General features: G+C 37.3%; 2 protein-coding genes across 6 annotated transcripts in view; both read right to left on the reverse strand.

The window, feature by feature from the left end:
- Positions 1-284: 284 nt before the first annotated feature.
- Positions 285-7,265, reverse strand: npas4l (neuronal PAS domain protein 4 like). Of its 2 annotated transcripts, none has more exons than XM_059024927.1 (10): positions 6,916-7,265; positions 6,429-6,560; positions 5,067-5,230; positions 4,651-4,796; positions 4,310-4,409; positions 3,949-4,204; positions 3,595-3,704; positions 3,334-3,472; positions 1,824-3,145; positions 285-1,620 (listed from the first exon to the last, which is right to left on the reverse strand). In XM_059024927.1, the coding sequence occupies exons 2-10, from the start codon at positions 6,551-6,553 to the stop codon at positions 1,592-1,594; spliced, it is 2,391 nt and encodes a 796-aa protein (XP_058880910.1). In that variant the 5' UTR covers positions 6,554-6,560; positions 6,916-7,265; the 3' UTR covers positions 285-1,591. The 2 variants fall into 2 exon arrangements, with proteins under 2 accessions (XP_058880910.1, XP_058880911.1); XM_059024928.1 differs by having other exon boundaries at positions 6,429-6,576; positions 6,916-6,970.
- An 8,637-nt stretch (positions 7,266-15,902) lies between these two features.
- klhdc3 (kelch domain containing 3) overlaps positions 15,903-23,590 on the reverse strand; it is a 49,484-nt gene continuing 41,796 nt past the window's right edge. For all 4 annotated transcript variants that reach the window (XM_034018153.3, XM_034018151.3, XM_034018150.3 and 1 more), the window contains 3 exons: positions 22,227-22,300; positions 20,974-21,052; positions 15,903-19,471 (listed from right to left, as the gene is read on the reverse strand). In XM_034018153.3, the coding sequence (XP_033874044.1) occupies positions 19,405-19,471; positions 20,974-21,052; positions 22,227-22,300 (220 nt within the window). In that variant the 3' untranslated portion in view covers positions 15,903-19,404. The remainder of the gene's footprint in view (positions 19,472-20,973; positions 21,053-22,226; positions 22,301-23,590) is intronic.

Below are 23,590 nucleotides of genomic sequence, written 5' to 3' on the forward strand. Positions count from 1 at the left end.
TGTCAATTACAGATGGTGTTTCTCTGTACTTGTTGATTATGCTTCGGATACCACACCTTGAAAATCAAGTGATGCGAGCTATTTCACTCTGTGTTTTTCCTTCTTTATGCAAATCAAGGCTGTTATAATAGTAGAAAACACTAGTGGAGGCTTTGAGTAAATTGTTGATGCTCATAATGCATCAGAGTAGAAAAATGCACAGCAGTGTATATATTAAATATTAACATTTTAGGAAAGAAAGAGAATATCAAACAGTTCAGTAACTGCAGTTTTATTAACACACAAGTACAAAAATACAACAAAAAAAAATCATAAAAATTATAATAATATTAAATACAGTACATTAAAATATGACATCTATCAATGTCAGAAATACAACAGCTCTGGTTTTGGATTGTCCTCACTTTTTGGCACAAGTTTAGTTTTTCTTCCTCTTGCTGTACTGTAGTCACTCGGTTGGGTCATGCAGTTACTTTGAACACACAGTCATTAACAGCAGTAGTCAACACAACTAGGTGTAAAACAAGTTTTTAGTATGAAAGGCTACACTAAAACAATAGGCTCACTTTGATTAAAAAAAAAACAACTGTTTGCAATGTAACATAGAAAAGCATTTTCTTCCAGTGTCATCGTACCAATTTATATTTTTCTCTACACTATATTCTACCTTTGTTTGCATAATATGATTGTCAAATCTGAATCTACCCAAAGCCATTTTGTTATGTAATATTTAAAGGGATACTTATATGGTCTACATTTTCCTAATCCCTAATATCGTACACATAATAAGAAATGAAACAAGGAATTGGATATTAGGAAAATGCAGATGATTCAAAGTCGCCCGTTAACTACAGTACATCATGATTTCTTTTTCTCCTTTTTGTTTTTAATCTTAAGAGTACAATGCATTTTTATAAGTGCTGCAGAGTAACTCTGAGCTGAAAAGTCAACACAGAATAAGCACATTACACAGCGTTCCACACAGCTTACATTACACAGCGTTCCACACAGCTTACATTACACAGCGTTCCACACAGCTTACATTACACAGCGTTCCACACAGCTTACATTAAACAGCGTTCCACACAGCTTACATTACACAGCGTTCCACACAGCTTACAGTGAAGAATATGGGTTCCATCTTTGCTTAGAAACAGCATAAACAAAGCAAAAACATAACTGTACATTGTACAGTGAATATTTATAATAATCAACATTGTGAGTTATCGGTTTCCCTATAATATTTTGGTCCACAAAACAAACATTTATCTATACCATTAATCAGCACTGTAATGGTTAACAGAATTAAATGGCAACAACTCACACTTGTTGCATTCCTGTTTTGCTACAGTTACTGTGTGTGTGTGTGTATATATACACACATACACACACATTCACACACACACACACACACACACACACAGATGTGTTTCATTTAGGACACCAGTTCCCACTGAAATAGTCTTTGATGCATAAGATATATAAAAGTCTCCTTAGCAAATGCATTCATTTTCTTCTTTGAGTCCAGCGAAGAAGCTTCAGGTAACTATGACAATGTGCCATACAAGTTGAAGTAAGTCACAGACTTATTTCAGTACATGGATTCCTCAACACTCCCATCTGGAAAAAAGTATGAATAAAGTTAAGATTACAATTTGCAATACGAATGATACCAATTTAATGGCATACTGTAGTGGTTAACTAATTTGATTAGCATCAAAACTGCTAAATGGCACAGGAATACATAATCTCCTTATACAACGGGTATGCTGAACTAGGAATAAGTAATAATTATTCGAGTAGTAACATGTCAATATCTTTACCTTGCTGGAGTCTATGGTGCAGATATTCATTGAGTTGATGCAACTCATTGCTGTACCTATCACACGCAGAACTCATCATGATGGAGTCGAATGCTGGGTGAACTGTGGAGAACTCGTCCAAGGATAAGTCGTCTTCAAGTGGCATTATTAACAAGTCAGCTGGCTCTACACTATTTGTGTCCAGGAGGAGCTGGTTGCTTTCCAAGCCGTATGAGACAGCAGACGTGGGGGTGAGCTCAGCATCAGCACAGCTAGCAGAGGGGGAGCAGCGATCGCTTTCCTTTGCTGAAACTGTGGCCAGATCCTTCAAGATGCTGTCAAAGACTCCGTCATTCAAAACAGATTCAGGTTCAAGCATCACTGAGTCTGTCCAGCTGCACAGTTGCTGCTGGTCTCCTTGGGGTTCTTGCACATTTGTGAAGTCACCTGGAATGTTCAGAACTTGGTCTGTGCTCTGGTATGCATCAAAGCTTGTAGCTAGGGAGGAGATCTGACATGCGAGAATGCTGATCTCTGTTTTTTCTTTCTCACTATACTGAAAGCTGTTTTGTGCTATTGGCGACGCAACTGGGGTCATCAAGCTTCCAGGAACCAGAGAAGCTTCAGCAGAGCTCTGGTCTGGCATATAGGAGTCTAAGTTGCCTTGAAGGTTTTCAGGGGTGCTGAAGCTGTCAAGATGAAAACTGCAATCTGCTACACCTCCAGACATATGCTCCATGGTCATGCAGTCAGGAACCAGGTGGACATCATTAGTGCAGCTTGAGAAATCATAACAAGAGGGAGACAGCTCTTCTGCAATGACCTGTGATCCACTAAAGCTACCTAGGCTGAAGGCACTGTCCACAATTTCTGGCAAAGGTTCTGAAGCTACAGCATGGTTAGGCACTACAGAAAGCTCACCAGGGTAGTAGGAAGGAGAGCTTCGAGTCAGAGGCAACAACCCTTCTGCAAAGCCATATGTGTCGCCAAAGAAATGGGTGTTTGAAAAGGACGGTGATCTTGAGTCCTCCTGCAGGAAAGAGGAGCAGTCTGATTGGGGGCTGTAAGGTGGAGTGGAGGATGTATAGCTGTTCACACAAGGGAGGCACTTCAAAGAAACGTAATACATGCAAATGCTGGGCTCTGAAATTCGGGATGCCTTGTTGCTGGGCTCTTCGACCAGGATGTCGTTATCCAGCTGTCTCTTCAGACTCTTGGCAGGTCTTTCTTTGTGGCTCTGATTGGTGCTGGGTGCTGGTGCGTTACTCTGATACTCGTTCACTCCTGCTCCTTGTTCTGATTGACAGGCAATCTGCTGACCCAGGAGTGTGGCTTCTGTTTCACTGTTAATAAAATCATGCATTTTATTTCAATGTGTTTTCATTGTCTTTAGCGATTCACAATAATAACAATGTTTGATTGAAAGTTGTAAAACTTTTTTTCTCTGTATTCCTGGTACTGGTAAAGTGATGATACTTTGAGGTTGTAAGAGTTCTACTTCAATAATTCAGTTCTGCAATTGTGTTCTTACCTGATAATGTAGTTTATACAGGTCACAGATTGCTTTGCAGAATCCAGCAGGGCTCGGATGTATACCCTGGTCCAGGAAAGGTCCTTGCACTGCAGTCTTACCACCATTTCAACATGACATCTCCCTTCATCTCCCTTCACTGTAAAACACAGATTTAAAAAAAAAAACACTGTAACTCCTGGGATGTAAAAATTATTTCAGTTCAGAGTGTCAGGGGTCTTCTGCTTCTCAGTTTTTTTTACTCATTTACACAGTACTTACACAATAGCTTGTGCTTATCTGATGCAAAGCTAAGGTCATCTGGGTGTAGCAAGTTGTACCAAGATCGGCCAGTCATTTCCTCAGTGGAAAACCCAAGGTGATAAAATATACTGAAAAAAATGAAGCATGGAGATAAAGGAATCATGTTTTATTTGTTAATATTGTGCCATATGAAACATCTAAGCTGTTTAATAAAGGGTTATAAAAAGAAATGGCAGTAATGTTACACTAGATTCTCAAAAGTTTTGTGAAGCACATTGCCTTTTCATCATATACTGTGTTATTTAAGCAACTTAAAATTCTGTCTTTTTTGCTGTTACTGAATGAATTTGAAACCCTTCTTTTGGTTCTTACCTGTCTGGGGCCTCCGTAAACGTCATATCAGGCTGGTGCTGGCTTTGAAACCGCTGCACATAGGAATGAGTCTCGGAGTGCTGCAGCCGGTTCACAGTGGGGGTGCACAGTGCCACAAAGACAGCTCCGGAGCTGGAGGATGAGGGTGGTGTTCCCGGGACAGCCTGAAACCTGCCCCTGACCAGCACTGCACAGCTACTGCCATGTCTGAGCCGAAACGATTTGGAAGTGTGCATCCTGCAGATGAATGAGGGTTCTGGAAAAAAAAATAAAGCATATGTGTAAGAAATACATATAGAAATTATAGCAGAAAAAGGTACTTTTTTCCTCCCCATTTTGAATCAGCAGTAATTATTCTTACCTGTTTCTGGTGAGGAGTTTGATTGTAGATGGGCTTTTGCGATCTCCAGATCAGCGCTTTCGATCATATGGTAAAAACCATTTCCTTGGAATAGATCCACCTATTATACATAAAAAAAGCAACAACGTTACTTTAAATGACTAAAAAACTATTTGTGATTTCCCGATTTGAGATACACTTTACCCAGTAAGACTGGGATGCTGATATTTGTTTAGCTGAATTGCATGCATATAAATATCAAGTTACTGTACAATTAAACTCCTGGCAACAATAACTATCAATAACAGTCAACAGCATTTAAGCCCTTGTAATGTCTCGACACGGTTTGTATTGCATCTTACCATGGAGTAGCCGAGGTAATCAGTGACATTCTCTGAAATATAAATCAATTTCCCTTCACTGGACACAGCCACAATAAAGCCAGGCAGAGCTTGCAGGAAATCCTCATACGGGAGGAAGGAAGTCTCTTCAACATCCTTGCACAGTTCTGATAAAAAAAGAGAGGAAGAAATAGATTAAATTAGTTCAGGTCAAGACCCTTATAAAAGGGTACAATAGTAAAAGCATAGCAACGTGTATGAACAAAGCAAAGAGAAAGTACGGTAAAGCATAGGTAAGCATTGTAAAGCAAAGAGAGGTATGCTAAAGCATATTTCAAAACATGGTAAACTATAGCAAATGCAACATTACTGTGCAAAATACAGTACAGGCTTGAAATTCGAAACTTTAATGGCAAGAACACACGTTTTCTTCTTACCTTGACAGAATAGAGACTTTCTGACGTAGCTGCAGGCGACAGACATGGTGTGCAGGTAGGACAGGCGTTCTTTCTCATCTTCCGAAACGGGGAGGAGGGCCCGCATGTTTCTGATCTCGGCGTTGATGTGATCCCTCCTCACCTTGGACGCTCCTTTGGTTGACCTGTACATGACCACAGCCAAAAGGTTAGGGTACACAGCACAGAACGTGTAAAGAGCAATGCGGTCACAGAGCACCTAGTCCATCTGTCTGCCCTGGAGCTGATTCAACTGAAAGCTGGCTTGATGCGCCTCTGTGCCATATAGTCCCTTGGTTAATTTTCATTTCAATGAGGCTCTATTTGTGAGTTTAATTACTAGCCTCCCTCTCTGTAAATATGGAACGTATGATCCTTAAGAGGTCTCTTAAAAGCCTCATTTTAATTGCAATGATGAAGCATGTGCCATTCGGAACACAACAGGTACTGTGAGTGAATTTAGAATAGAGCCTGTTTCCGTGGAAACCTTTCACCTAAAGCCCTAGTACCCAATGTAGTCCTGCAAGATACTCAAGTCTCTGTGGTTCTGGGGGAATGCACTACATTTTATACCCAGTAGTGTGAGTGGGTGTTAAAGAGGGAGGCTGGACTTTCAATTCACCTCCTTGCCTTATAGAGGACGTCCTGTTAAACAAGGTAGCAGTCGTCACTTAGTGAATGGGATGACGCTTCTCTGCGCTCTCTCTGCCCAATTATGTCCTGGAGCTGATGCTCTGAATCACTTAGTGTTTCAGGTAACAGCGTAGCTGCAACTTTTTAAAAATCCTTTCACTCTCAGCACTGATTATGTGGAGAACAACGTGGATAACAAATGTTTAGTCACTGGCGGGAGAATAAATCTGAGTCACAGCATCCACAATTGTCAGAAGTCCAAGTAAGTCTGTATGAATACACTTGGACGGTAAAGTCTGTGAGCTTATTGTATCTGGTTATAGAGCTACTGGCATTGGCGGGCAAATACTGTTCAGCTGTTTGCTAATGAATGAACCCCAATACAATAGATCATCTCCTGAAAATGTTAATTCTCCCCTAGCATTGTAGATAAAGACTTTGGATTCCAGTCTATCAATGCAATAGCAATTTATAATAAGATGCTTACAACTTTTGCTTGCGTATAAAATGTGCAATATAAAAATAAATGAAAACATGTAAATGTTTCAAAATGTTACAGTTATGCTGTACAAAAAAATAAAAAAAATAATTATAATTAAAAACGTTAGTGACAGCGCATAACACTAGAGGGAGCTCACACATAGAAATAAAGCTATAACCAGTAGTGTTTGCACTGTAGTAAGTTACACGTTAAGACAGAAGGTTGCTGACCTGAACGGTTTGTGAGGTATCCTCTGGTTGATTATCTCGGCTGCAGTAAAGCACGTGGATTTGCATAGTGGAATCCTGGACTTGGCACCAGCTGGATTTCTGCAATATTCACAGCAGACCGTCATTTTCTTTCTATTAGGAGAAAACCCTAAATGATTAGGTATTGGAACATTAAAAGTAGTTTGGCATAGATGCATTTTTATTCAATTCGAGTAAAATTAGCACAATATTGCTCTTGCAAAATGTGTATATGTCCTAAACCAAAACTTAATTAATCAAGTTTACAAATAAGCATTTTTAAAAAAAAAAAAGTTTACTTTTTTTTTTTTTTTAAATGCACAAACTACATTAAACTGATTTTAAATTAATACGGTGTAGTAAGTAAATGTAAATGCATTCAATGAGAACATGTGACTAAAAAGACTGACTAGGGTTGATATTCATGTACTAACGCAAGGGGAGAGACCCCGCTATCTGCCCTCCTTACCTTTTTGGTGGGTCTAGCTTTGTCCTTCTGCCTCCAGCCTCAGTCTTCCCATTCCTTTTATATACCAGCACAGGGTTAACCCGATACCTTTGTTTTAAACACAGGGTGTGTAAAAAAACCCCGCTAATGTTACTTGTTGTGACGCAATTACAAGCGTGAGGTTATTTTTAGTAACGGCGATTCTAAAAATAACTCCACACAGTCTGCCCCACGGGGGTGATAGCTGATAGCGCGAGCAATAAAGAGGTGTCTGGCTCTTAGAACGATGGGTTGTGTGTTGGTCGAGGCTTGTATCTCCGTTAACAAAACTTTAACGGTATACCACTTAAGACACAAAGAAAAAATAATTGTGTGTGTGTGGTTGCTACAAAATGCTTTCTGCTGTTCTTGTTATCTTTTTATTATTATTTGAGTGTTGTAATCAGAAAACAAATACGGATTGACAAGAGATTATCAATCATGGCACTGCACGTGGGTAAACGACTAAACGGGACTTAAAACAACATTTTTTTTTTTTTTTTTTTTGGTACCCTCCTGTGTTTATTTGTAATTCGTAGTGGGGTGCACATAACGTTTAGGTTAAATCGTGAGGTAGCTACCCCCCTCATACTCACCAGTCAAGTGGCGATTTTTGTTTCGCGATTCAAAATGAAAAGAATAATTTGTCAGGGGGGTGAAATTTGTCATGACAAGGACACGGCAAGATATTTTGAATGGAGTGTTGTCAACGCCAGTGTTTTGTTTTCGTGGTTAGACTTACTAATTAAACTAATCAATATTACTATAATGACTACGTTAGTGAAAAATAAATCATCTCAGTACAACATGTAAAGACAAATCAATATATACTGTTATTTTAAAAAACCAAGTGTTTTGACCTTGTTTGTCTGCATTGGCAATTTTAATCTAATACAGTATACATTTGTCTATAAATGTGTCTGTATTTCAATGTGCCTGTTAACGTAGCAGTAAATGTACTGTATATCTGTCACTGTTTTAGTATGTGGATAATCTGCAATCTATATGAATTCTGATGGAACTGTACTGATAGGCAAAGTAAGTCATGATGCCTTTTTGGTCATTATTTGTAAGTTCATTGAAGAATCAAATTCACATATGATACGGTCGCTTTGGTAAGGAGGATATGTCCCTAATAAAGTGATCACACACACTCTTAAACCTTTGTTTTAAAAAAGTGTAATTCCCTGCATAATGTTCTGGTCAGTGCAGATTGCTCACTAACTGCATTCAATTGTAATGGTTATGGGGTGTATTGATAGCTGCATTTTCCCTGTCTCAGTCCTCTGCAGCTGTCATCTTCCCATATCAGTCACCAGTTGCTTCTGAAACTAATGCACATAGGTGTAATGTTTTCGTTTTCATCTGGTACTGTTTCCAACTCCTTCAAGGTTGCTGTAGTACAACCATTGCTTAAAAAACCTACTCTCGGTCCCCAGATCCTTAAGAACTTCAGGCCTATTTCTATCTCTCCTTTCTATCTAAGTTTTAGAGAGTGGTAGCTAACCAACTTACTACCTTCCTATCAGTACATGATATATATGAGAAATTTCAGTGAGGTTTCCGCCCTGTCCATACTACTGAAACCGCTCTAATTAGAGTGCTAAATGTTGTGCTCTTGTCGTGAGATACAGGCTCCCCTTCGGTTCCTATTCTTTTAGATCTAAGTGCAGCATTTGACGCTGCTGATCATCCTATTGTGATTGAACATCTCAAGAGTCTTATAGGATTGTCAGGTAGTGTCCTGTCCTGGTTTAAATCCCATCTTTCAAATCGGCTACAATATGTTAAAATTGATCTGAAGTTACATGTGGCGTCCCCCAGGGTTCTGTTCTTGGACAAATTTTGTTTTCCCTGTACATGCTGCACTTGGGCAATATTGTCCGTAGACATGAGGTCAGTTTTCATTATTGTTCATTTTCATTGATGATACTCAACTATATTTGTCTCTAAAACTGGGTGATACTTTATCTTTAAATATTCTGACTACCTGCCTCGCTGATATTAAGCTATGGATGTCGGGCAACTTTTTATTGTTAAATTCAGATAAAACAGAGGTAATGCTTTTGGGATCAGAGTCAACTAAACAACAACTTGGGTGTAATGTTTGAATCGGATCGTTCATTCTAACCGCATATTAGGAATGTAACCAAAGTGTCATTTTTTCACATTAGAAATATTGCTACAGTAAGATGCTTTCTTTCGCTGCAGGATGCTGAGAGATTGCATGCATGCATTTGTATCATCTAGGCTTGATTATTGCAACGCCCTGATTTCAGGTATCCCAGCCTATGTTTTATCACGATTGCAGCTTGTATAAAATGCTGCGGCCAGGGTTTTAACAAGAACAAAAAAAACTGAACACATTTCCCCTGTGCTAGCAGCCCTACATTGGCTCCCTGTGCCGTCTAGGATTGATTTTAAGGTCCTACTCTTAACCTATACAGCCCTGAATGGTCTTGCCCCATCATACTTAAGGGATCTTTTAGTACCTTATATTCCTGGGCGGCCTCTCCGATCCCAGGATGCTGGGCTGCTTACTGTCCCAAGGGTTTTTAAGAAAAACACAGGTGGTAGAGTGTTCAGTTGTAGGGCCCCTGCACTGTGGAACGCTCTCCTTGGCTCTATAAGAGAGGCCTCAACCATTGCAATTTTTAAGTCAAGATTGAAAACCTATTTTTATGCTCTGTCGTTTCCACATTAATCTGTCATTTTTTTTTTTTTTTTTTTTTTACTGTTTTGCTGTTTTTACTGTTCTTGTTTTTTATGTACTACAGTTTTATTACTGTTTTTGCAGTTTTATTGTTGATGTTTTGAACTGTTGTTTTCTGTTAAGTGCCTTGAGATGTCGCTGCCATGAAAAGAGCTATACAAATAAAGTTTGATTTGATTTAATTTGATTTGCTTCTACCAATTTTATGGCCATCTAACTAACAGCTAACTATCCACCTAGCACCTACAGTACCGCCAAGTTAAAAGCCTAGGGCCTATTACAATGCTTACCTCTCGTCTATAGCATTGCCTTATGGTAGTGTCCTTAATAGTTTCTAAAACAGTGGCCTCACCCTCAATAATTTACACATTTGTTGTAATCGTTTTAAAGTATTTCCTACACACATGATTTAATTCAGGTTGTTTGGGTGCAGTTTGAGGAAGGTTAAGTTAATGTGGATTTCACATGCTGTTGCAACCAATCCACTGATATGCAGTGTCCTGCACCTTGAGACAGAGGTTTGCAATAGCTGCAGACCTCTCCATGGACGCTGCCTTTTATCTACAAAGGTGGTTTGCAAGGTATTAACCTCCCGTACAGAGGGAGTCCTCGGCCCATCACTATGGAGAGTGACCTCCTGCCTGCAGAGATAAAGAGGCCGAAGCTGCTTGTATCACAAGATAAGATATGGGATACAAATGCTGAAATCCAGGAGCTGAATAAATCACATGCATGCCTGATAGGTGGGGCAGGCTACTGTATATCATGATAAGTTTCTTGTACTGCTGCCTACTAGTAATAGAGCCGCAAATCCAGCCCAAATCCTGAGCTGTCTCATCCTTCCCCAGTCTTTGCAATAATCCTCCTGCAAAACCTTTTTGGCTGGATTTTACAAGTACGTTGTGTATACATTTGCACTTATCTACTGTTACAAAACTAGTAAGTATCAACTATAGTTATTTAATTGTACATATAGATTTCTTTTGGCAAATGAAAACATTAATTCAAATTATTTGGATTTGCGAAAAATTAATTTGGAAATGCACTTCAACCAATTTCTTCTATGTTTTTTTTAGGACTCATCAAGAATCTGGCATTATGATTGGATCAGAAAGACAGGGTTAAATTCTCAAAGCTATGTGTAGTTGTTTTGTGTTTGAATAATATATTGGTTTGCATCCTCTGGGGTACAGATGTGCTTTTTATGTCATGTAAACAGTGCTTACCATATTAGAAATACATCTGTGATCTATACAGGCAGACAGCAATCACCAGCATTGCAAAGGTTGCTTGTTTGTTATTCTGATGTCCTGGTGTTTAGCCATTAGGGTGGTCCGTGTGTATTTTGTGCATCCAGTTCAATTAACAGCATGATCTGATGACAGTTCTCCTGGACAGATTTTGTATGCTGTGCTGCCCCAAATTTTTAATGGTTGTGACTATGGGTGTCCACAGGGGGGACGACTAGTGATTGACCACACACCTTCACATTCCATTTCAGCGATTACTCATCAGCATCACGTGACTACTGTACAGTATGTTAAATGCTTACCACACACACTGTACAGTAACAATGTCAGCATCATCTCTGGCCTGAATTAAACCTGGACCTATGAAAATACAACAGAAAGATAACTGAATCGCTCGTTCAGATGGGTTTGATACTGCTCCCTTTGTTCATGTGATGGGCCCTCTTCTTTAAGCTTAAACTATCATTTCTATTTTATGAATAAAATACAGTGTGATATTCATTACCCTTACTGACTTTCTTTAACAATCTAGAACACTTTCATGAATAATAAACTGTATTGTATTCATAAAATAGACCTTAGCAAGTTTCATCACAACTGGATAAGCAGTTCTCTAGACATTACTATAAGTGGTTGAATTTAATTTACATTTTATTTTGATAACGCCTTTCATGTTGGCACCTTCAAAGTGCATTAAAACAGGGAACATACTGTTCTGTCATTTGCTAGTTCTCAATACACTGAGCAGTCCAGTCTTTAAACACATTCAGAGGCTTCATTTAATTGACACATCATTATCAACTCAGTCTTGTCAGCGAGTACTGTACATTGTTTCTGACTTCTGACCCACCTGATGCTGTAAAATAAGGGACCTTTTTTTTTAAAAAACTACCATCTATCTCCACTTCATTGGGCTTTGTACTGATTTGCAGACGCTATTTAAAAAGTGTAAAAGACCTGCACACTGATCTGTAATCCTTGTAACAATCATGATGGTTCTTATAACTGCAAACTACCGTACAAACAGATACTGCACCTTACTAACATGTAAACCATTTCTGTTTATTGTGTAGTAATAGTAATTATTTATAACCTATTTATAAACTAATAAAAAGGTAAAACCAAAATAAATCCTTTGCTTAGCATTACTTGAGTAACATCTTTAAAAGTGCTTTTAAGAAATGTAATGATGTTTCATGTATGATGTGATGGATTAGACCCCACTACCTGTCTGTAGGTATCCCAGGATTATCCGGGGGGATTGCCTGGTGTAGGTTGATCAAATCAACCCCTTCCTTTCACAGAACACTTTGAGGGGGTATTTCGAAGTTATGTATAAACTGTATGTTGAACCATTCCATCTCACAGGGGAGGTATGGGAGAAAAATACTAGCATTGCACTCAGTCAATTTAATGGGTTACAAAAGTTCACAGCTGGAATCTTTCAGCATTTTTTCTGCACTGGCTAATCAATCTGTTGCACCATCTTCCTATCTGTTGTTTTTCTATTATCTGTATACAGGCATAATTTACATGGGAGACATGGGGGACATGCCCCCCTCACGTCTTCAACGATGGGGAAGTGTCTCCTCACATTGCAGTGTTAAACCTTTTACTCCTCAATAATGTATTTGTATAATCATGAGTCATTTAACACAGTCTCATTGTGAGATTTCTCAATTCCATTTCCGACGTCTATAGTCTCAATACTATAGCCTACAAATATTTTCTACTTAAACACTGGGATCTTATTGTTGTAGAGTGGCTGTGAAATACCCCCTCCTGTCCTCCAAAGAGGGATTTCATAATCGCAAAGGTGCCAATTGGAATGAAATTAAAGTATTTTGAATTGTATTATTATTGTATCTGTCCCAGCAACAGAAACTGCCCCTGCGTGTATAGATATACAGTATATACACAAACATACACTTTTGAAACAGCTGTATAATGATTCCTGAGGAGGCAGCCCTCTGACCAAGTCTTAAGAAACTACCTGCTTACTAAGTTAAAAAAAATACAAAAACACACCTAGCTAGTTTAAAAAAAAAAAAAAAGAAGAGAGTTTTATACCAGCACGCTTCTGTCACTTAATTTATGCAAAACCTATTTAGGAAAATTAGCATGCTGTGGCAGTCGACTAGTACATCTATATTTCGGGATTGTCAACTACTTTGGTATTTATAAAAGGACGTATTTTAGTACTTAAGAAATTGTAACACTTAGTATTAAGTATTAATGCCTACAGTAGGGTTGTATTTGAAGAAAATGATGCCCGATGCAGTCATTAATCTTGCTGCCTTGGGTTCACTTTAAACAAAGGCTTTATGTTTTCAGTAGCTGATGACATTGCTGAGAGTGTCTGGTTTTCACAAAGTCCCAAATGTGTGTTTTTAAAATGACAAACCGCCCGTTATTAACAAATGCTTGTCTATGTAATTCTATTCTGGTGGTATTTGTTTATAGCTGTCAACCAAAATGCTGATGGCAAGAGCACAAGCCAGCATCCTGTCAGGCTTCAACTTTAATGAGATGGAAGAGAAAAAAAATGTGCGGATTTATGTGACTATATATATATATATATATAAAGTACTGTAGTTGACAAACTGAAAACTCACTATTTAATAATGTTTTAATTATGTTTTTTTTTATTAAAATAGTGATTTTTTTTAGTTTATCAATTACTTTTTTTCTTCATTATATCTAGTGATGAAACATGCATTAGAATAAAATTAGAGGAAAATAAATTTTTAAAAAAAGAGTATATATATTTATATACAATGCTCCCTCTATTTCGCTGTCTGACACGAGAAAGTCACTGAAAACAGAATTAGTGAAGGGTCCTTATACAGTACAATTTACTGTCAACATGATCCAAGAGTGAATTAACTTACTCAAGTTCATGAGTTATTGAATTGTGAAGGGAGGGCTTTATGTTTTTTCCTTTTTTTCTGAAAACAAATTCAAGGTGAAAGTCTTATCTAAAGCAGCAAGCAGTAAGATCTGTTTAAAGATATTTAACAATCCTTAGAAACCCAGGGAATATGTTTGTTAAAACCTTGCTCAGTGCCCCAGTAGAAAAAAACAAAACTTACTAGAGTAAAAACTTTGAAACTTAACAGCCTGTATATAATTAGACGGCATGCATTCTCGATACAGGCATGCACGTTGGCTTTCAAACCAAAAATTAAAAAGCAAATCGTCCCTCTATACGTACTCTTATTTTTTTAACACTCTCATTGGCGCTTGATAGAGTTGGTGCAGGCGCACTTCCTCTGTGCTGTGGCGAGTTATTAAAATGCGACTGTGTGTCTCTTTAGCCAGTCTATCTGGCCTCCCGTCTGCAGCCTGCTCTTAACACTACAGATAACAGTCATTTTACAGCACCACCCCGGCTCTTAGCACGCTGATAGACACGAACAAACTGCTGCATTCAGAGACCCTGGTTTTCCCCATTTTATCAGTCGAGGGGGGCTTTTTTCTTGCCATATTTTGTATCTTGCATGTATGACCCATGTGCAATGCCTAACCCCAGTCTGGTATCAAGATGTTGAATAAAGATATGAACACTTCAAAACAATACACCTCTCACTACTCAAGATCTCAAGAGATCACGTAAATAAACCTATACTTTTTTTTTTAAATGGCATTCTGTAAAACTGTAAATTGTAAATAGTTTTTTGTATTTATTACCTAGTTTTTCTTTGCAGGTTTTTTTTGTAAAGCACTTTGAGGGCTTCAGCTGTGAAAGGCACTGCAAGTTCAAGATTATTGTTGTAATAAAAATAAGTCGCAAGTACTGCAATCAGAATTAAGGATAGGAAGAGTTACCCATGTCGTCCACCATCCCCACAGTTCTTACTAATATTTGCAAATAATGTACACAAACTATTGAAAAGGAATACCTTATGAATACATAAAAATTATTATTATATATAGCCACTTCATTGGGCTTTGTACTGATTTGCAGACATTATTTAAAAGTGTAAAAGACCTTCACACTGATCTGGAATCCTTGTAACAATCATGATGGTTCTTGTAACTGCAATAGTGAGCATAATAGTTACTACAACTAATGGCAAACTATGGTAATTTGGCTAAAAAATCTGTCAATGATGCATGTCACTATATAACATGTGTAGCACATGTGGGTATTAACATTAAATGATAACCAGTGGTATCGGAGAATTGTTAAAAAACAGTGATACACTGTGAGTGTTTTCTTTCATTAATCTTTGAACTATTTATTTAACTTTTTTTTGGGGGGGGGGGGGGGGGCAGATAGCTACATTATTCCACTTACTTCAATCAGCATTCCAATGCAATTATTCCAACGTTTAGGCTATTAGGTTAAAGTAAAAGCCTGGCAAGGCATGAGTGGACATCGTGCAGCAATTTAACAGGGCAGACAGGCAGCGACCATCAACAAATAATGACATTGCCACTTAACCTTTAGCTCTCACGCTGAAAACAAATTGTGGACACAGCAGCCGTAATCCCAAGCATGGCATTAGTTATTTCTTCAATTCCACAATTCTTCAGATCATACAGGTGCTATTTCAGGTTGCCACTAGATCAGTTACAAGTATAATAAGTATACTTACAATGTTGCATCAGTTTCACTAGGCCTTCATTGTTTTGATGAATTAATAAAAAATAAAAAAAATGTATTATTCTACTTTTATGAGCTTTCACACCATTTCACAATATACTGCCAATTTCATATACTGTAGACTTTACATAAATTTGCCAAGACACCAACGTGCTTTCCGTTAAATAGAGAAGAATAGATGGCAGTGAATTAGAGCACTGTGTAATTTCATCCAGGGGAGAAATGAAACAGCAATCCCAGAGATGGAATTAGTGTTAAACACTGCTTGTTTGTTATACCGTATACCTTTTAAACTTTTGATTCTGACTTACGCAGATCACTTTGTTACATAGCAGAGACCAAGATCAGTTCCACCTTAACATCTAGGAGCAAAAAAAAAAAAAGGAACAGAGAAACATTTTATTGTAAATCGCATCCTTTTATTGATTATACAGTTAAATAGTATATTGCACTGTAAAACTTGTTTCAACTTGGCTGATACACTTTTTAAAAAACAACTGTATGTCCCGTGGGCCTACTAGCCAATTTTTAAATGACTTTATGTACCTTGATACAGAGAGGCTCAGACCTGTTTGTCTGGCACATTTCTATAAAATGCTTGGATATAGAGGGCATAACTTCCCTAAATTTGTAGATCTTACAGTGGAGAGTGAAAATGTTTGTTTTTTGCATGGCTACCTTATAATCTCTCTGGGCATTATTTATATAAAAACTAAATCACTATTAATGGATGCTTCCCACTTAACTAATGTTACAGATCAGATAGGAAAACTGATCAAATTTCACTGTGCCCAGTTAAGTTAAATTATTTACTAAATTTCCACTGGAACTTAAAACAGGCCTCAAAAGGGTCACACAGTCGCCTTAATACACTATTATACCATAGTAAAAATGATTATGTGAAGCATTCTCTATATTTAGATATTCCACATTGAACCCTGCCCCCCTCCCCCACCCATCAAACATTTATTGACGAGGAACAAGTTTAACTTAAGGAGGATTTAGCCAGGTTTGTATGGACCACTTTCTAGCTACTAATTCTTTAATGTTCACTTCTTTCTCTTTTTTATGCAGATCAAAGAAATTAAACCATGCATTTAATTGCAAAGTGAGGTAATCCAAGACGGTTTTCATTTAAATTATAATAAATGTGAATAGTAAACAAACATAAATGACTAGGATATACCCACATGCTCCATATGGCATTTCACTGTGCTTTGTACATTCATCATACAGTACATTCATATTTACTATCCATGTTAAAGAACAATTTTAACTATCAATTGCAGAACTGAGCAAGATCTACCTGGTTGATATGGATGAATCTGTCAATAACTTAGTATAGTATTGTCCTGTACTGTATGTCACCAACCTCCATCAAAACCTATTAAACATTAGGAATTTTGGAAGCATAATCATGGAGAGAAAAAAGTGTGTTTTTCCAGTGAAATGGTTTGTTCAATATTTAGAAGAGAATCTACTTGATACTAAGCACAATTTACATTTATCAAAACCACAGGATATTTGCGTGGGATGACAAAACACTGTACGCAACATCTTCCCTTGAATAATACAGTGAGAAAGACATTAATCTAATTTTCTGGTGTAACATGAACAAAAATTGACACAAAATTGAAAGAAATGTACATGAACTTGTGCAAGCTTTAGTTTTTTCCTTTCACATTAGTTCCTGGTTTTTTATTTTTTTTTATTTTCTCATATTTTCCCAACTTTCTTTTTTAGTAGCAAAAGCACTTGTTTTTGAAGACTCGATGCATGCAATTTGTGAAGGTCTTTTAAACTCCAAAATTCACTTTTATATAGGCTTTAAGTGTGTTGACACTTTCAAAACACATAACATAATCCTAAAAGTATAGCGCGTGCCAAAAGTAAAAAACGTAACAAAAAATTAACAGGTTTTGAGATGTTAATAAACTAAAATGCTGTAGAAAATATTGGAAAAAGGAGCAATGGAGATTGTCATGAAACATTATTTTGATGAAGGACTTATTCTTTTCTATTTTTAATACGCACATTGAAAATATATATTTGTAAGATCTGACAATACTTGCTTTTGTACCAGAAAGGCACTTGAACAAATGAAATCTCACTAACGTACTCATCCAATGCTAGGGCATTAGTTTAGACTCGGAAACAGTTTGTCCTAAAATACCGACATGTTTTATCCCACTGAGTTCTTACTTTCAGTGAGCAGTATTGTTTATTGCTTTAAAAAAGGTCACAGACTCTTTGAATATTGCTGTTCTGGTATAAAACTGCATATGCATACGATGTAGAATAGTTTTAAATGAGACAGTTGCAGTAAATAGATTATGCTCACCCAGAACACAAGGATTCAACAGGTGGGTCGGAAAGCCAGATTAGTTTACAGGCTCATTGCTAGCTCAACAGGCAAGTCATTTACCTTGATAACTACTGAAAGGCAATAATGGCTGGTAAATGACAACTAAAGTAAAATCAACCAAAATACTCATTTAACCAACTGTGTGAAACCTTGTCCATGAATCAGAAAACTAACTAAAAAGTACTAAAACCAAGCAAATACACAATGCATTTGAAGAATGTCCCATAACACAGTACAATATTTACAGTACACTGTGTTAACTCAATAGAAATCCTAAGTTTCCTGCTGTGGATTTCACATTCAGTATTAAACAATAGAAAAGAAGATTACTTGATGTACAGAATGTTGTGCCCTAAAAGTGTATTACAACAGGGCAATGTACAGGTTGAAGGTAGCATTTGCATATAACCAGTAAGTAAGTAGGTGTATTCAAAGCAGATCTGTGTCCTGACTCTTATGGAATCATACATGTTCACAGTTTCATCTTGTGTAAATATCTGTTAAGCCATTTTTATGAATTACTACTGTAATAATTAACTACAGCACAAAAACAAAACCTTTAAATATGCTCACATATTTCCTTAGAAAAAAACAGAAACAAAAAAAAAACACACATGTTGTTTTTGTTTGTCTGCATATTTCTTGATTAAGCTAAACACTCTGCCCTTGAGATCAATAACCAGGGTAGATTGAATACTGCTGTTCCTTAAATGAACATGGAAGACAACACACCCCACCTCAGAGAGTGTGCCTAGGGCTTCTGTACACAGCCCATGTACAGTATTCATTAAATTGTTACTATTTCTGACACCAAAGAAATAATGTAAAGGGTTAGTGCAGGTGTGTTGATTAATAGCACCAAACGTGCAAGAAAAAATAAAGAAAACCATCAATACAAAAGGCCACCGCAATCATGACGGATTGGTACCATTTCCAGGCAATCGCAAAAGATGCACATTTTAGGTATACCTTTTATTTTGCTATGATATTATTTATTTCACTATCTTTACAATCAAAATGCAATGTTCTCATACTGATCCTTTGCCTTGTTTCCTATGTATCTTGTCTGCATTCTATAGGCGCTGTGTATACTGGTCTATTGGATGAGTCAGTTATCCATGTGGGTGACTTGTGCCTATTTCCAGAAACACTGTAGTTAGAAAACTCAATTTCTTCTGTTCATCCCCACATAAATGAAATAAAATAAAATAAAATAAACTTCAGCTAATTTTACTGGGTTGGGTTAAGAACACTGTTAGAACTTCAATTCAACATAATATATGAGAAGACACAAAGTCAACTCAGTTTTGTTCAAAAAGCATTGCCATACTGAACTACTGTTACCCTTAATAGTAGACCTCACTCCTTGCTTTTCATACAAACACACATATATATATATACGAACTAGAAAGGGCTTTAAAAAAAAAAAAAAAAAATTAAGCATGAACAGCAATTTTGCCATGAATACACCCCAAAGTCCACACAAGTCCTCTGTTTTTTCTGGTTGGCGTATTGTTGAGCAGGAGTTGCAGGCTCAGCCGTGAGAAGAGAAGATTGGCCGACTGATGTTACTGTTGGTTGTCATAGCTGTCAACTCCCACCTGAAACAACACAGAAAACAAAAAGGAGTAACATCTCTCGAAATACAATTGCAGGATCTCTTCCTGCAAGAAATTCCAACTACTCCAAGTGCAGAAAAAAAATATTGAAACAGATTAACAAACACCACACATAAAATACTATATTTGTTTTAGAAAGGCTAGCCTACAAACCTACAGAGAGTTTGGGATTTATATTTAATGTAATGTACTGATAGCAGACTTTTCTTACAGGTGTCATTTTTTTTATGGGAATGTGAACCCTGTGTGCCCCATCACTCCACTAAGATTACTGGTTGTTCTTGTGGCTGGGCAAAATCCATCTGGAGCTGTCTCCCTTGGAGTACCGAAGCATGGTTCATGTTTTGCTGTGCATGCAGTGTGAAATTAATTCAATATAGGCAGAGAAACAAAGTTTAAACTAACAGCCAAATATGCAAATTGACAGAGGTAACGCTGAAATTGGAATTGGGCTTAATATAAAATGTACCTGCATGGATATAAACCCACCCCTGCCTCTTCTTTTTAAAACTGGGTGTCCTTGCTATTGTTTTTTTTTGACGTAAAGCTATGTTGTATCCTGTAGTGTTGTCTGTTGTCTTGATAAACAATTCAAAAGGCGGCACAGCAATAGAAAAACATTGCGGGGGGGGGGGGGGGGGGGGGGGGCGGGGGGGGAGTAGTAACCACTTTTCTTGTTGAATAACTATCTGGTGGGTTAGACACATTACCTGCCTCCTTGTCCACATAACATTTCTGGAAAGCTTTAACACTAAGTTGCTGTAATCCGATAACCAGAAGCTGACTGCTGACGGGGTCTAGTGGTGACCTGATGAGAGGTGAAAGGTTGGGGCTCTGATTGTTATCTATGGATCTGGTTTCACACTCCCTCAAACTCACTGTGTGCACAGTGGCCCAGAGGTCTGAGGGAGTCGGTGCCCCTCCAGAACGGTTAATAAGGGCGAGGGGAGTTAACTGGACTCTGACCCCATGTTATGCCACAGCATCTAAAAGCTTCTTAAGGTTGAAAATACAGTTAGGTTACACCGTGTAAAATGTAGTTTTTGTCTTTTTCTAATTAAATTGAACCCATTAAAAATTCCATATGCAAGGTATTTTTTATGTATTCTTTTTTTAGGTGAAATAACTAGGGATTGCTTTTGGTACATTTTTATGAATGTTTAAATGCTATGCAGGTGTCAGCGTTTAAACCATATCTACATACACATGATTTTTCATTTAAAATTTGAAAACAGTTTGGGTGAACTAGGAGTTCGAGAGGTTGCCCTGCCAAAACTTTGAAGAAACATATATGCATTATAAAATATAATGCATTTCGAGAGGACACTTAACATGGTACAATTATGGACACAGTGACAAGGATATACAAATAAGGTTTCCTTACGTTAAATGATCATTAAAACTATATTTTTGGAGTATGGGATGACAAAGCAGCATACAAGACTTTTCTTCTGCAATAGTTTTTGGTTTAATTTTTTCCATACCTGATGTCATGAGGGAGGCCAGACTGATCCAGGCTATACTGAATGACTGCTAGTTTGCATAATGTCTTCAGACTGGGACCTAGAAAGATAAACAAGGACTTCAAACCACCTGGATATACAGTGGACGTACAGGAGATAGAAACTCCCTATATTTTTAACGATGCTCTGTTACATTCATGCAAAACACTATTCAGCCTCGACACACCAAGGGGCAATAAACAAGATGAGTCTTCCAGTGCTTTTTACAAACTGCCAGTGGTCTCCAAGTCCCAAGTGCTGTTTTGTAGATGAGTGCAGAATACCAACAATGGCAAAATAAAAACACTGGTGTTTTAACACAGACTAAAAGGTATGTTCGAGTGGAACCATTTCCAGCTTATCAACAAAAAATTAGCTTTTTTCAGTTAGCAACCCACAGCAATGGATTTTGCCGAATTGAAGATGGACCATACTGCAGCAGGACAGCCATTTGTAGTGACCCACCATGGTAGATTTTGTTTATATTTAGATGTATTTTATTTAAAACGATGCAGCATTTCCAATGGGGTGGGCAGAAAAAATGGTTAGTTTCTTGCCCCAGTGTACATACCATTGTCACGTAAAGGATTTACAAACTTATACTGCCTCTAAACAGTTTTGGATACTACACTGTGTAGGATAAGGCTTTCCTGAGGAGTGGCTGTTAATTGTATCTAGTTTTGAAGTCTAGCTATCACCATGGAGTCAGCCAGAACAAACCAACATTGCACCTTTGGGCCCATACCTGGTGTATCACACCTTTCAGACAACTGATCATATAAATGTGGCTGTCAGGCACTGGGTTGCACTAGAAACAGTAATCATTCACTGAAATGTTTGCAGGAACTGTATTTCATATAAATGTAAAAAAAAAAAAAGTATCCGCAAGGATTACCTGCACACCTTTGTATGAGGGGTAATTACTGAAAGTAAATCACAGTAACGAAAAACCTCAGGATGACCTGATGTGAAATCATACAGAGTACGAGGTCGAGGTATTCCAACAAACTCCCCAAAGCATGCATATTGGACCAAGGGTGTTTAAAAATCATTGCAAACAGTCCCAGAAATGCAAACAATTGTTCATGCTGTGGCAGTGGTCACAGAAACAAATGCAATCCATATATAAGTGAAAGTAAAAGGACCGCTGTGCTGACATATAGCCCTTTCTATTAAGGGCAGATAACTAGAAAACAATATAAAAAGAAAAGATAAAAAAGGGAGAGTTCACATACTGAAGTCCAGGATGTAGAAGTCAGAATGATCCATGAGGTTAAACTCATCGCCCATTCCCTGTTCTGGACACGGGCTGAGGGAAGAAAAAAAAAGGGAGAGAAATACTGTCATGTTTGCATTTCATAAAAGAAAGGAAGGATCGTCACAGAACTAGAATTTCTTCTCAGGATCCTTTATGTCATTACCTTGTGCGATCTTAAGTGTTTGAAACTCAGACAAATTCCCCAATTTTGAAAGAATCGTGTAAATTATACATATTTTTTATCACTTAAAAATGAAAAGGCAAACGTTTGCCTTATTGACGCACTACCCGTTACACTGCATTTAGGAACCTGGCAGCCTTCCGGTAAATGATTGATTGAACACAGTGTTCTGTAACCAGCTGCATCAAAAATACTGCTAAAGATCACTCTGTCCAGTACAAAAAGGAGACATTTCACGTGTCTTATTTTCTGCATTTACTTATGTTTTTATTTTGTTTGATAATTCACTGCTGGTGAAAATAGAATGTCTTTAAAAAGGTGGACATAAAAATAAATATTCTACAATGTAGCATTTACTGTTTTTCAAGTAAGCATTTAAATATTTAGGAACATTTGTTGCATAATAACGCTAGAGAAAATGATCAATTTTAATGTGACAATTTTTTTAAAAAAAATCTAAGTATCTTGCCATTTAAAATAAAAGTAAAAAAAATACAGCCCTAGTAAAAATGTTCAGACAATAATAAAGATCATACTTTGTTACATTCTTAGGATTCTAGGGTACTCCTAAGAAAATATTTGGCAGTACCAGCTTTTCTCCACATTGATCCAGCTCGGTGAGAAAAAACTACAGTAATAGTGAAATAGATTTTTAGAAACAAGTGTTCTATCTTAAAACTTGAGAACATCTTTCTGCTTAGATGGCCTTTTTTCACTAGTACCTTGAGCACTTGAAAGAAAATATTTTAATGACGCATTCACATGGACAAAATGAAAGCAAATGTCACATGAAACATGCTGAGCAAAGTTAGAGCAAAACGGCAGCATTGTGCATTACTGAGGAGCAATCAAGTCTTGCGTCAATTTGCATAAAATATTCCTTTCCAATGTTAAAAAGCTCCTGTCCTAAAAATGGCAATGCCCTAGATATAAAGCAGAATACATTTTAGTACTGTGACGTCAAACTTCAGGAAAAAAAAAAAGATTAGTCAATGAAAGGGCATATAAAACAGAGAGTACGGCATACAGTACGTCAAACATTTCTTATTTTAGACCCAAATATTTTATTATAGAAACAGAATAAAATAAAAAAAACAAGAACTTTTATATCAGTAATAACTTCAGATGTATGTTTCCAGAATAAAAGTGAAGCTTGAGTC

Source organism: Acipenser ruthenus, chromosome 6, assembly GCF_902713425.1.
Source record: "Acipenser ruthenus chromosome 6, fAciRut3.2 maternal haplotype, whole genome shotgun sequence".
NCBI classification, from domain to species: Eukaryota; Metazoa; Chordata; class Actinopteri; order Acipenseriformes; family Acipenseridae; genus Acipenser; species Acipenser ruthenus.